At 41.7% G+C, this 13,433-nt stretch overlaps 1 protein-coding gene across 1 annotated transcript in view; it reads left to right on the forward strand.

The window, feature by feature from the left end:
- Positions 1-2,042: 2,042 nt before the first annotated feature.
- Positions 2,043-13,433, forward strand: part of PLOD2 (procollagen-lysine,2-oxoglutarate 5-dioxygenase 2) — a 53,693-nt gene continuing 42,302 nt past the window's right edge. The window contains exon 1 of the mRNA XM_062005945.1: positions 2,043-2,383. Coding sequence (XP_061861929.1) covers positions 2,287-2,383 — 97 coding nt within the window. The 5' untranslated portion in view covers positions 2,043-2,286. The remainder of the gene's footprint in view (positions 2,384-13,433) is intronic.

Raw genomic sequence — 13,433 nt, forward strand, 5'->3', positions numbered from 1 at the left:
AATGTGTATGTACGTGACACTTAGCTGCTGATTTTACTCTCAGTTCTCAGTGCTGAAGCTTCATCTGCTTCCTGTTCCATCCATGAGAGCCATGACATCATCTCCATGGTATTCTGAAATATTGTCCAAGAGTCCTGTCTTTTTCCTCTCAGACTTTATTGAAGTAGTCTGTCAGCTTTTTCATGGTTGATGGTGTTGTGCTCTATGTCTCCTGTGAATTAATTCCTTTTCAATTAGTTATTTTTTCAGCTTTGTAATTAGACTTTCTTTGTAATCTACAAGTATGAGTGTTACTGTTAAGCTGTTCTGGATCTGAGGTGAGATTTTATCTGTTCAGGACCTTGTTTGAAATGCTTATTTACCTGTTTTCTATATTAAAACTATAGCTGCAATACTATTTTTTCCACCTCATTTATCATAGGTCAAATTTCTTATTCAAAATCTTGAACTTGGTGGGTTTTTTTACAGTGAAGATAAAAGTACTTGCAGTATCATCCCAGTGACAGCATTACATGCTTTCAGCTAATGCAGTCTATGTACCTACTTATGTTGATCAGCAGCAGTAATGCTAGTTCTTTGAAGAGTGAGGTCATTCACAGATGTGTGCATAAAAGTGGTCATACTGTCTGCACTCAAAAGATAGTTGTTCTTTGGTGAATCTCCACGTGCTTTACAGAGGTGGTAGGAGAAAGTAGGTCACGAGTAATTGCCCAAGAACTGGTGGGTCTTTTCTATTTATGCTATAGATGACAATTGCAACTTCATCACTGCATTAATGCATTTTCATTATTTCCCAATTGCTACTTTCCAGTGCCTTCTCTCTTCTAGGAGCTCCTTCGGATCAAGGACCCAGTCCTTTTCTCTGGTTTGCTCTACTTCCCTTCCTGCTGTGTGTACTGCCTGGTCCAGAAAGAATGAGCTCTCCTAATTAACCATAAAAGCATCTAGGCACATGATGCTAGGTTTGATTTCTAGTCTGGATTCCAAACAAAAGCATGCAGTTCTAACAGCTGCAGTAGCCAAGGTCAACTTTTCCCTTCTTTCTCTCTTTTTTTCTTTTGAATGTGGCTCCAAGAAAGCACATCTGTTAGGCCCATAGAGGCATTTAGGATAAAAAATGAGGTGCCTATTTGATGATTATATATGTGGGCCTCAAATACATTAATCCTGCTTTCAGCACTAGTTTTTGTTTGGGATTTTGCCTTTGGTCATCAAATATTTCCAAGGTGCAAATCCACACTGATTCCAATAGGCTGACATCTGCTTTCATAATTTTATATTACTTCTAAACATTTAAACTATTGTTTACAGTATTGTCTCACATACATTTTGTATTGCAATAGGAAAGTAAGTAGAGGTGAGCAACAATACCTGTATCTTCATTGTGCTTGCCTTTAGCAATTTGGGGATTTCTTAGGTGTTTTTTTTAATAATAAATGTATAGTAGTTCTGTGTGTTAGTGTAATGAACTGTGTTCCTTTATGGAAACCTGGATGATAAAATGATGGTAGTGTTTGTCACGGATGTCATTTTAAAGTCCATCAAATGCTCAGTGCAGCCCCGATAACAAGAGTCCCATGAGAAAAGGTTGGATTGTTTCGTGTTGGTTAGTGAAGTAACAACTTTATCTGCTCACAATCTCCCGAACAACATTCTATTTTGAGATATATTTATCGTGGCATAATGGCGGCCAATGAAGCCACTGACAAGGTTTAGACAGTGAGCACAATTCCCCATGCGGGCAGCACCGACGAGAATGTTTCCAGGAGCGGGACTCCAACAACAACTCGGCCTCGCATCTCGGCAGGTACCGCGAACGAAGGCACTGCGCTGCGCCCCGACAGCCTCGACCCGGCAGAGCAGCCGAGTCCGCGCTCCCGATCGCCCCGGCCGCTCTCTCCCTCCGTCCTGCCCCGTCGTGTACAGCGCCGCGCACCTCCGGCAGCGGCCCTGGCGGCGGAGGCCGAGGCGGGGCCGGGCCGCCCGCCCCTCCCCCGGCAGCGGCAGTAGCAACAGCGTGCACCCAGCAGCGGCGGTCAGAAGTGGCTTCTGTTGCGCCGCCGGGTGCCTTCGCTTCCCGGGTCCTCCCACTGCCGTATAAAGTCTGGGGCGGGCGGCAGCGTCCTTCGCCCGTGCCCGCAGCGGAGGAGGAGCGGCAGCTCGGGTGCGGCGGCTCCCCAGGCACCGGTTTTCCTCCTCGTTTTCCACCCCCGCCCCCTTTCCCGCCCGCTCTCGGGGCTGGCGGCGCGGGGAGCGGCGGCAGGCCGGTGGGTGCGGAGGACGAAGATGGCGTGGAGCGGCGCCCGGCCGCCGCGCCTGCTCCTGCCGCTGTTGCTGGCCCTGGCGCTGCCGGCGGCGGCGGAGCGGCGGCCCGGGCCCACAGGTGAGGTGCGGGGCGGCGCAGCGCGGGAGTTGGGGAGCGATGGCGGAGCCCCGCGGTGCGGTCCCTCGCGGTCCCGCCGGCCGTGGGAGGTGTCAGGGGATGCCCTGCCGGCCCGGCGATACCGGCGCCTTTGTGCCTCCCGGCTCGGTAACATCCGCCAGAAAGGGAGAGCCCTCCCGGCTCCTCTGCGGACACTGGAAGCCGTGGCTTTCCCCATTTATTATGTTGTTTTACATTTACCCCATCCCACTCCGCTCCGCAGTTTAGAATGCCGCTTGGGCGGTGCGGGAGAGGGCTGCGGCGGCGACCAGGACAAGGCTCCCCAGGTTGCTGTCGAACGGAACCGCTTGGCTGAAAGTGCCAAGCCGCCGGTGCGAGTAGATGCATGACCCCCCTTGAAAAATGTTCCTTAATGGGAAGTGGGTCTTCCTGATTCTACTCCACCCTTCCCTTCTCTTTCCCTGAGACAAGGTGTTGATGAACATGTTTTTCCATGCTGGGAAAAGGATAGCGTCATTCTCTAAACTGTAGGAACTGCTGGCGAAGTTTACTACTAAATGTAAAAGGCAGCTGGAGACTTCAGTGCCCCTTGCCGTCCCTCAGAAGCTCACTCACTTTCTGCTCATGTTTTGTAGTCACTTTAGCTTCAAGGAGCCAGAAGATAGACAGAAATTTTATCTTCAGCCTGTAAAATAAAAGAATGTGTACAGGAAATTCTCTCAGAGAGAGGTGTCCAAGCACATGGATGTCCAACTATATGCCAAAATTTTGAACTGTTTTAGAATCTGTACTTGTAATTTCCATTCTAGGCATAAAAAGGTATTTCATCCTACTAGATTATTACTGCATGAAATCAAAAATAGTTTCATTTTTTGACTCGTCTACTCAAGAATGTAATCAAGTTATTTTTAATATGTAGCTTAATATTCTTCTGGTGTGCAGAAGGAGCCTCCTTTTTTGAGAAGCAGCCTCTGACAGCAAGTTTTAATTGGGATAAGAAAAGTGCTGACTTGGTTGATAACTAGTGTTAAAAGAAATATTTTTATTAAAAAAAAAGTGTTGATGAATACCAGACTCTACTCAATGAGCTTCTCATTTCCAGTTTTCTTAATGCTTTGCTGTTTTTAGTCGTTCAGAGGATTTCTTTGAAGGTTATGATGTGCACTGTGGTTCGCAGTCTGTCAGGGGCGTGTGAGCATTACTGAACTTTCACTGTTCCATGGAGGTGCAGCCTAGGGGGGGGGAATGTGGTGAGTAGAAAGTCGAGCTCCTACGCCTGTCGTAAAGGCAGTGAGATTGCAAGTCAAACTCCTTTGGAAATTGGTTGTTGAAACCGCATTAATACTTTCTCAAACATTTACATTCAAATAATGCTTTTTTTTTTTTAAACCACACTGTTAATATGTGAGATCTCAACCTGATCTGAGCTAGTAGCAGACGTGGTAAAGATTTTTCTTTAATCATGCTGACGTTCAGAACTGTGAAAAGTAGAGAGTGCATCCAGACAGCATTGTAGGATTCAGCAAACTAGAAGTGGGCCACTGTGTCTAGTCTATATAATTAAAATGATGCTACACAAAGTGGAGAGCTACAAAGCATTGATGCATTTATATTTAGGTATTTACACAGGAAACTATTAATTTTTTTTTAACCCTTATATCTTTTCCCTGAGTCTGTGCTGTGTTGCTTGAAGAGGGGCAGACCTTACTGTGCCTCCAGCACTAGGAGTCTGTGTTTTTATAATTTTTAGTCCCTTGATACTTTATACAACTTGGTCTGAAGCAGCAGGCAAAGACACTGTTTGCCTGATGGATTTTAAAGTGGTCCATTAGCATTGCTTGTTTTAGAAATAAGCTGGGTCTGAAACCAGCTTGCCAGGCTTTACTGCTTTGCTCAGAAAGGCTTGGAAAAGTTATAGCAAGAGAACTGCCTGTTGCACAGCAGTAGTCACTTGAGTAATGAACAGTCAGTGTAGCCCTGTTGCAAACTGTATTTGCGGAAATCTGTCCTGTGCTCCTTTGCCACAGGCTTATGTTTCAAGCAGTCACAGAGACCAGCACTGTTAAGCTGTGAAACTCTGACTCCTGTATGGTGCAGATACAAAAGTTTCCTGTTAAAACAAGATGTTACAATATTTCTGTTGTGCCATACTTGCTATGTGCACGTTGCTTATGGTTTAATGCATTCAGGATGTGTGGAGAGCAAGTGGAAAAGACATTTGTCATTGTGCTAGTAGCAGACACCACTCTCAGCAATGGACATAAATGGTGTTCCTACCTAAGATGTTTTATTAATCATCAGTTTGAATAAGAAATGGCTTTGCCACCTTTGTGTCTGTTCCCCAGAGTGGCTGTGGGGATTTGGCTGGGTAGAGCGCAGCTGCACTGAAGCGTTCAGGCTGCCTGTTGTAATGGTGACAAATGGGTAGGTTTTGAGTTAGGCCCCACGGTTTGTTGCTGCCTGTCTATGCTCCCAAAACGTGAGCGATGGAATGATGGGTTGGGAGGGAGTTTTTCATGGAGAGGGTTCTGGCAGTGTGACTGGCTTTCCAGAGCATGCCCAGGTGGAAGGCTATGAGAGCACTCGGAGCCAACAGGCTTTTGTTCACCCAGCATCTGTCAGATGCTGGTCACAAACTTTTCAAGCAGTGATTGCTGACTGGTCTAGCTGTACAAGGCTTCACTTGGAAATAAAGTGTGTACTGTTGACATTTCTGTGGAATTGTTGGGGTTCAGCCAAAATGATTTCTCTGAGTGACAGCAAGCAATCAATAGACCTTTCCTTCTGACACGCCTGTGGTGCACAAAGAAATTGGCTGATTCAGCCATCTTGATATACTTACCAGAAGTACTGAAAGACTTGGCTTGCATGGTGGAGAAGAGGCTGTTAAGTAGAGCACTCTATGCCTGCTGCTGTTTCTCTGCCTCACTTTCTGTTTCTTTCCCCTCTTCAGCTGCTAGTTTTGTCCCATGTTGTCACCACAGTATCTGAAACTGTTACAGAAATCTGTCTTGGGGAAAAAAACTAGGTCTCTAGGGAGCTTTATGCCTTTTTTGTGAGGATTGTATGAAAAAGCTGCCACCTGTCTCTCTTAAGGTAAAGGGTAAAGGTAGTGACAGACAGGTTGAACCCAGCAGGAGACTGTGTTTGGGTGCACCATCATCCTGCCTCCCTGATGAGTATTTGAGAATGTATGTAGCATCGGTGTACACCACTTCAGATAGGTAATGATTGCTCTCATAGATACCTTTAGGCTCCAGCTTTGAAATAAATGGTGAATAACAACGTGTGCAGAGCTGCAAAGTCATTCTTCCGTCGTGTATTTTTCCCTTGAAAATACTTGTTCTTGAAAACACCCAGAGTTGGCAGTCTTGAGTTGTTCTTAGCACACTGGTTTAGAAGGCTGCACAATGCCAGTCTCTGTTGCAAAATAAAATTAAAAAAATAAAAAAAACCCATTTTTGGCCAGACTTTTCTTTCGTTCTTTAGGTGGAAGGAACAAATAACCCATTGAGGTAGACCACAGTGGTGGATATGATATTGTTTCTTTCTGTGCTTTGCAGTGGGATTAGATAAGATCCCTGCCACTTTGACTGTAAAATGCATTTGTAATTAAAACAAGAGAAAGTAAAACAGTTGTAACGTTTATCATTACTATTTGAGGCTGTCAATTGCAGTGCAAAGGTATGGCAAAGTGACCACCATGGTTTTGTGTGAAATGGGTTTCTGTGGAGGATCTGAACCAACATTATTTCTCAAAGTTTTGGGTTTGGTTTTTTTTTTTTTTTTTTTTGCATTGGTGGCATATTCTGGAGTCATGATTTATGTCTGAGCTCTTGGCTTTTTAATTCACTGCTGCTTACTTAGGCAAAAGTGACTCAGTCTCTTAATGGGGAAGTGTTTAGTTCATCTGTTGAATTAGCAACATTACATTGTGTAATCAAAACCAGTATCTTTCCATTTGTGTAGAGCTGCTAGTCTGAAAAATGTAAGTTACTTGATACACTGCTCAAGTGAATTCCATTGTTGTGAAGAGTAAGTATGATTGCAATGAAGGCATTCTTGGTTTAATTTAAAATGTAAGGTTTTATTACAGTTTTTGAGTGACCAGTTGCAAGGCAAACAAGTTTGAAAGTGAAAAATATTTTCATTTGAACATAGAGCATGGTCCTCTCCAGCATGAAACACAACTTGACCAAACAAACCAGTAGCAGGAATGTGTGTGTAGTTGTAGGAATGCTGTGGGTCTAGAGAATAAATGACAGTCATCAAGGAATACGTGCTTGCGAGCACGGCCTGCCACCACAAGTGATTTTAGTTGGTTTAATAGAACTGCTTCTGGAATATTTCCCTAAGGTGACTCCAGTTTGCAAAATAAGGATTATATTGGTCATGAGGTTGCTAAATATGTAAAGTTACTGCTTCATCCCAGATATGTTTCTTTTTCAGGAGATAGAATTATTTTTACAATTTGTAGTAGAAGGAAAACCAAACAAATGACAAGTCTACTAATGAAACAGTAAAGGTTTTTTTTTTTTTTTGATCAGAGTAATCTGGCTTGTCCATGTTCTCAGTGGATGTGTGTCTCTACACTGAGACTGTAGAAGCTTAGGTACATACCAATTGCTGAAATTTTAAAATTGTTGACAAATTATACAGTTGACCTATTTGATCACTTCATTGTGTTTCTGCTTGAACCAAAATTAAAGATATTGTGGATTACTGTATAATTTCTTTTAAAACACATGACTATTTTTGTAGCAGAATACAAAGTAATTACAGACCAGTTTCCTTAATAGTTTAAGGCTAAATAGTAGAACCCTGCCTTGGCTTAAAATTCTACATTCAAATTCATACGATAATTCTGAAGAAGCCCCTTTTATTTTAGTAGTTGAGTCACCAACTCTCATGGTCTGCCCTTTGAAAGTATTCCAGGATTTCTTCTCAGACAATTTGCAAATCTTTTGATCCATGGCATATATTGTTTTAGAAGATAGACATAGAGAATAAAAGGCAGGGGAGTAGGGAGTCGGGAGTCCTTTTTGATGGTGGTACTCATTCTTGTAATGTAACTGCAATTATGATTTTAAAGCTGAAGTGTGCTATTTGTAATTAGCACAAACAAACTATAGGAAAGAAAAAAAGAGAAATACTGAAGAAATTAATTCTGAGAATTAACTCTGTACTTGTAAGCCTGTTAATGTACCCAGTGTGTTAGGGGTTCTCACTGAAATAATCTGTGCAGAAAATAATCTGCATCTGCTAGAATTGCTGTTGTATTTTTTTTAAGTAAAGAAGGATTGTTTATCTTTAGTTTTGTAGTTCACATGAAACTTTAATACAGCAAAATGTTTCCTTAAGCTATCCTCATAAACAGTTTACTAATTTTGTTTCACATCACTGTAAAGCAATTGCACACGTGTTGGATCAGAAACAGGCCAATAAACTTAACTAAAGTTGCTGGGTCAAGTGTCCAATGTGAAAAGCATCTCTAAATCTATGTCATACGTGACATGTTATGGTGTCTTTTGTCAGGACTAGGACAGAATGTCATGATGTGAAGGAATTTCATGATTTGAGTTGTTCAAGTTGGGGCACTACCTGTACCTCACAAGTGCGGAGTTTAAGTTGCTGCATCACACAGAAAATCAATCTTTGAAATGTATGGGGTTCTCCCCCCCGCCTTTCAGTGTTACATGGCCTGTGTTTCTTTGTAGAATTTTGCGTGTCTGGTATCTGGATGTTGGGGCAGATGTGAAGCTGCAGGGCAGCTTTTTCAAGTAAACTGACTTACTGAGCTGGTAACATCCACTGGCAACCATTGAAGGAACCGTGGTGCAGGCATGAAGGACAGTTAGGTGTCTTCATGATTACTCTGGGTCCAGCTCCATTTTTTTTTTTTAAGCAAAGATTAGTCTAAGGAGAAACTGTTATTGCAAATCTTAGCTTCTGAGTTTCATTGATGGATTGATTAGATGAATTTTTGGAAAATATACTTTAACAATGTCTAGTGCTGTATGTGATGGCTCTATTTAAACAGCTGGATTTGTTAAACAACAGCTTAAGAAGAGGCATGCTTTTCTTTTAGATACATATTTATGAGGGAGAGAGAGAGGGCAAGGCTACAAAAGGCAGAAGCTGAGTAAACTTTCTCACTTAGACAGCTGATGTTAATTGTGTCCCACTCTCAGCTGCACAGCCCTGATGACAGTTTATAGCAGGGCCATCCAATCGATGCGTTCAAGCAAGACCCAGTCTGTGCCATGACTCCATCCGCTCCCACTCTGCAGAAAATTTTTGTGGTTTGATTGCTATCTGGGCACTAATAAACAGCTGTAACCTGATCTGTTCCCTGCTTGTCAGGAAGTTAGGCAGCTCTTGTTGGAGGAGTTGCTTTGTGCATGGCAATGATGTCATTTACAAACAGTTTTTTTTCTTATCTGGGAACTGAAGAACTGTCTTTGCTTTACTACAGAATAACTGATTCAGTAAACAGTGTCTCATCCAAGTCTGCCAAAGCTGATGGAAAAAGTCTTGACTACTGCTGCCTGTGTCTGGTTTTGTTCAGCTATCAAAATAAGGAAATCTTGCATTAGAGTGTGGGCCTCGGCACTGGCCAGCACTGCACCCAGGACTGGTGTGAATGATTGATGAGTGCACATATAGGTCTTAATGAGCTCTTGTTGACTATATATTCAATACTACTAAATTAAAAGGAAATTAATTAAAAGCAGAAACAGAATCAGCTTTCAAACATTTTCTGAAATCAGTTGTATATCAATATTGGAGTAAGTGCTAATCTTTTTCTGAATGTGTGTGTATGTATATGTGCATATACAGAAAAATAGTTACAGGTATAGTGTGTGAGTGTTGTCTTTTAATATTTCTTTTAGAACTGTCTCTATTCAACAGCTGATAATTTCCCTGTAAAGATTTTTAGGCACTGTATCTATGTGACATCAGAAACGATGTGATAAAAGGTAGGCAGTAAGCAACAGCTCAGCAGGCTTGCCATTTGAATCAGTGTACATGGAAGAGAGAAATGCCTATCCAAATCCCTGGACACTGTGAATTAAAGCACAGGACAGTTACTTTGCTTGAGAACTTCAGTATTTTCTTAACAGACTTTCAAATGCACAGTTGCTACAACACTGTTCACCTCTTCATCAATGGATTTAACTTGTAGATGATGTTTAACAATAATGGGAACCTTGTTTCTAAGTCTTGGAATACTTATATTCCCAATAATAGGAATCAGTTTCTAAGTCTTGGAATACTTATATTTGAATTCAGTTTGTAGAAAAGGAAAAAAAAAATAGTGTCCTGTCTAAGGGCTGTGCTATTCTAGAATAAATTCTACACTGTAACAAAATTCAGAACAGCATTTGCTTAATATAAGCATGCGTTTCTGCTAATCCAGCTTCTTTGTTCCTTTAAAACTGTAACAGGCAACATTTACTGAGTGTGCAACAGTACTAGCTATTAAAATGTAACTGAAACTGGGAAATTATACACCCTGTATTTCTTTCCCTAGACAGCTTCTGAAAACTTCTGCCTTTACCAGTTCTGTTCCCTGTGTTGGGACAGTGTTGGGAGTTTTGATGCCAGTAGCTGTTGCTCTGTGACTTCAGCAAGGTCTACAAATAACCTGGAGTAGTACAGGAAGGATTATCCATGGACAGCACATGCATTCAGTGATTCTTAATAACCATGAATGCCACTTGTGGTCATAAACTGTTTGCAACAGCTTAAAGGCAGGAATATATTTTCCTTTCTGCAGGTTGAAATGTTTTGAGGATCAGGTGGTAGCTGAGGTGATACTTGTGTGCCTGAATTAGTTCTTCAATAACTATGGTTATACTATCAAAAGATACACTTCTATTTGGTTTAATGTGTTTGATTGAAAGTGGAGAAGGTTCAAGTCTGCTACTAATTAGCCAAGAATAATCTCCAACTTTTTTGTAAATTACATAAAGGATGTTTTTTCTGCTCTTCATATTTTGCAGTAAGACATATTGAAGTGTAGTGATTAAGAGGAGGTTTATGATAAAGAGGAAAACAGACAAAACTTTCAAAGAATATTTGTACAGGAAGATCTGATACTTCAAAATCTGGCCTTTAAGATTTGTTTGAAGCATTGGTTCATAGAAATCCATCTCTCATAGAAGAATGTGTATTGGTATAGGAAATCAGTATGTACTATGCATTTGGCAGTTTGTCCTTAACTTGCTATGTGTTAATTCTAATTTAATCTTCTGTTTTAAATCTTACCACTTTTCATTCCTGTGTGAGTTTTGAAGTATATTTAGCCTCTCCTCGAAGGATATTTTTTTAACAGCAATCCCATCATGCTATTAAATTACAGAGGATCCAGTCTTATAAGGTGATCATGGCTACAGTTAATGGGACTTGGAAAACTAGTCTATTTCTCTTGCTACTCAAGCTGTGGGGTGAGTGAGGGCCTGCAGAGTAGTGTTCTGTATGGAATACAAGTTGACTGTATAATATAAAGATCAGATTAATAAACCCCAGACACCTACCAGAAACCTACCAATAAATAATAACAGAAACGCAATCAAAAGTTTGCTGTTAGTTGGGGCTATTTACTGTCACCCTGACAGCTCCTTCTCAGTTTAGCTTACTTTTGAACGTTCTTCATTAGTGTACTCTGGAAGTGTAGTAGGAAGAAGCCAGGCTGAAAACACTTTCAGTTGTGTTGTGGTTTAGTGTGTCCCTCCAGTGATGAAGCAGCATGCTCCTGTGTGATGTAAGGCAAGTTAAGTAGACACAAATATATCACTTAATTAGTAGGCTTGGATTAATCTGTGAGCCTCTTCAAATATCCATCTTATCCACATTCTCTTCCAGGTATCTGCCAAACATATGCCTTAGATTTAAGGTCATGCAAATCACTGCCAAGATTACTGACCTTTCTTTGACAATATGTATGTATCTATTTTTAAAATACATGGAAGTATTCCTAACAGGTTTTTAGTTCCCAGATTTTTTCCATGTTCTCTGTCAACTGTTTATTTGTTTGCTGGGAAATTTGGTGCATTATTTTGCCATTGTACATGTCTTGGCTCATTTGATTAAGAGGTTGATGCACAGTTGTTACTCTGTTGAGCAGTTCTGGGTGGGATGTAATCTGCAAACAGGAAAGTACACTATTTTATGTAGACACTAGAATATGGAAAAAACTGTATTCCAGGAACCAAACATCATTTGTTTACCATTAGAAGATGCCAGTTTTAAAGATAGAGATAGATTTTAATGGCATAATGTGGTACCATGAACAGATGTCCTTTGATCTCATAGCTCACTCCTACTCCAGAGAAGTCCACAGCATTTTGAATCCAAAGACTAAATGTCAGCTCCTGTGTGGCTGTGAGCAATATCCTCAGTTTTGGCTGCTCTGAAGCTACTGTACTAGTGCCCACAATCCCTGGTAGAAATTATGTAGTAATCTCTGTCAGGGTTCATTCAAGATAAATAAGAACCATGTGGGTGTGCGAGGACTGACTGCAGTTCTTTGTGTACTTCTTTGCCAAAGTACAAGGAGAGAGGTCACTGCTTAAAGCAGTCCTGCCATGGCAATTCCTGGCTGAGACCTTGCCAGGCAGTGCACCAAGACAAAGGCTCTGGTTTATAGTTCCTGTTTCTGGAAATAAATATTTATGATGCAGTCAGATACTTGATAGTAGCAGCACAAAAGATTGAGAGAGATGAGATGTTTTGATAAACCTGCATTGGATTTCCTAGTATGTTGTGTGTGCTCTGTATGCAGTGTTGTCTTTCACAACTTGAGTGCTAAGGGGTTTCCTAATTTGCATGTAAAAATGAATTCTGTTTGTCACTGGATATACTTTTCTTGGCCAAATGCCTGCTCTCTTAGGCTTGTTTTCAAAACAGAACAGCTGTTTTGTGAATGTAACTACCAGGAAGCTGTCTGGAATAATTGTACTCTAGTAACTTTAGCACCCTCATACCTGGCATGAAGCTCTTCAGAGATTTTTTTTTTCATGCCTTCCTGTTGAACTTCAGTATAGGGTTTGCATTTCCTTTTTACACAAGCTGACTTAACTTGTGGAAATAAATGCCAAGCTTGGTAATCCCTTCCAGTGTCTGCCAAGATGTCTCTGGCAGGCTGTGTGCTGGGTGAGCCCATACCTTCTGTGGCATCCCAGTACCCTGCACAGGGGGAGGGCTGTGACCATCTCCTCTGGTCTTGGTTTCATGTATGTTTGCTTTTTGGGAATGCTGTTACTGTTTGTCAAAATATTACTGTGAGTGTGTATACAGCCCCTCGTGTGAGGGGAATAGCTGGACTTAAGGAACTGGATAGCTCAAGTCTATATGTAAGACCATACAGTGCAACTCCTTAGAGTAGAGGCCTGGGTGGAAGGCAGGCAAGGGTTTGTGCCAAAGTGTATGGTGAAGCAGGAACCATGTCTATCTGTACTTGGAGTTTTTGCAAATACTGAGAATTTTGTGGCTCACTCACTGGGGAGTACTGGGCCACAGTGGAAACTTGAGGTCTGCTGCTCCATCCACCTGGGTTCTTGTTGCACAGATGGAGCCATGGCACGGTGCAGCTATGCTGCTGGCAAGTCCGGGCCTGGCTCTCAACCTCTCAGTGCAGTGTTTGCCTGCAACTTGGCTTGTGGTAAGGGCTCTGGTGCTGCACAGAACCTCTGCACAGGGGCTTGTGGGATCAAACCTGCTCCTCACAGCAAGAGTATTCGGTGGCTGCAGCTAAAATAGATGTAGCTGAGCACATCCTGAAATGGAAATAGCACTTTGGTAAACTTACTCCCCTGGGATTTGTGGTGTACTTGCACGTTGACACTCTTGTGAGTTCATGAAAGCCACTTGGGATTTGTATTGCTTAGACATAAATGGGACAGATGTTCTATGAGGTTGTTGTACCTAAATAAGGAATAGATTTTTTCCAAGTGAATGAAATTTAAAAAGTTAAAAGGGAATTTGCAGAAGTATTTTGTGGTCAGAAGCATTCTCTTTGCTCACTTCTACCAGAAGAAAGAAGTAT

This window comes from Colius striatus, chromosome 12 (assembly GCF_028858725.1).
Source record: "Colius striatus isolate bColStr4 chromosome 12, bColStr4.1.hap1, whole genome shotgun sequence".
In the NCBI taxonomy this organism is placed as follows: Eukaryota; Metazoa; Chordata; class Aves; order Coliiformes; family Coliidae; genus Colius; species Colius striatus.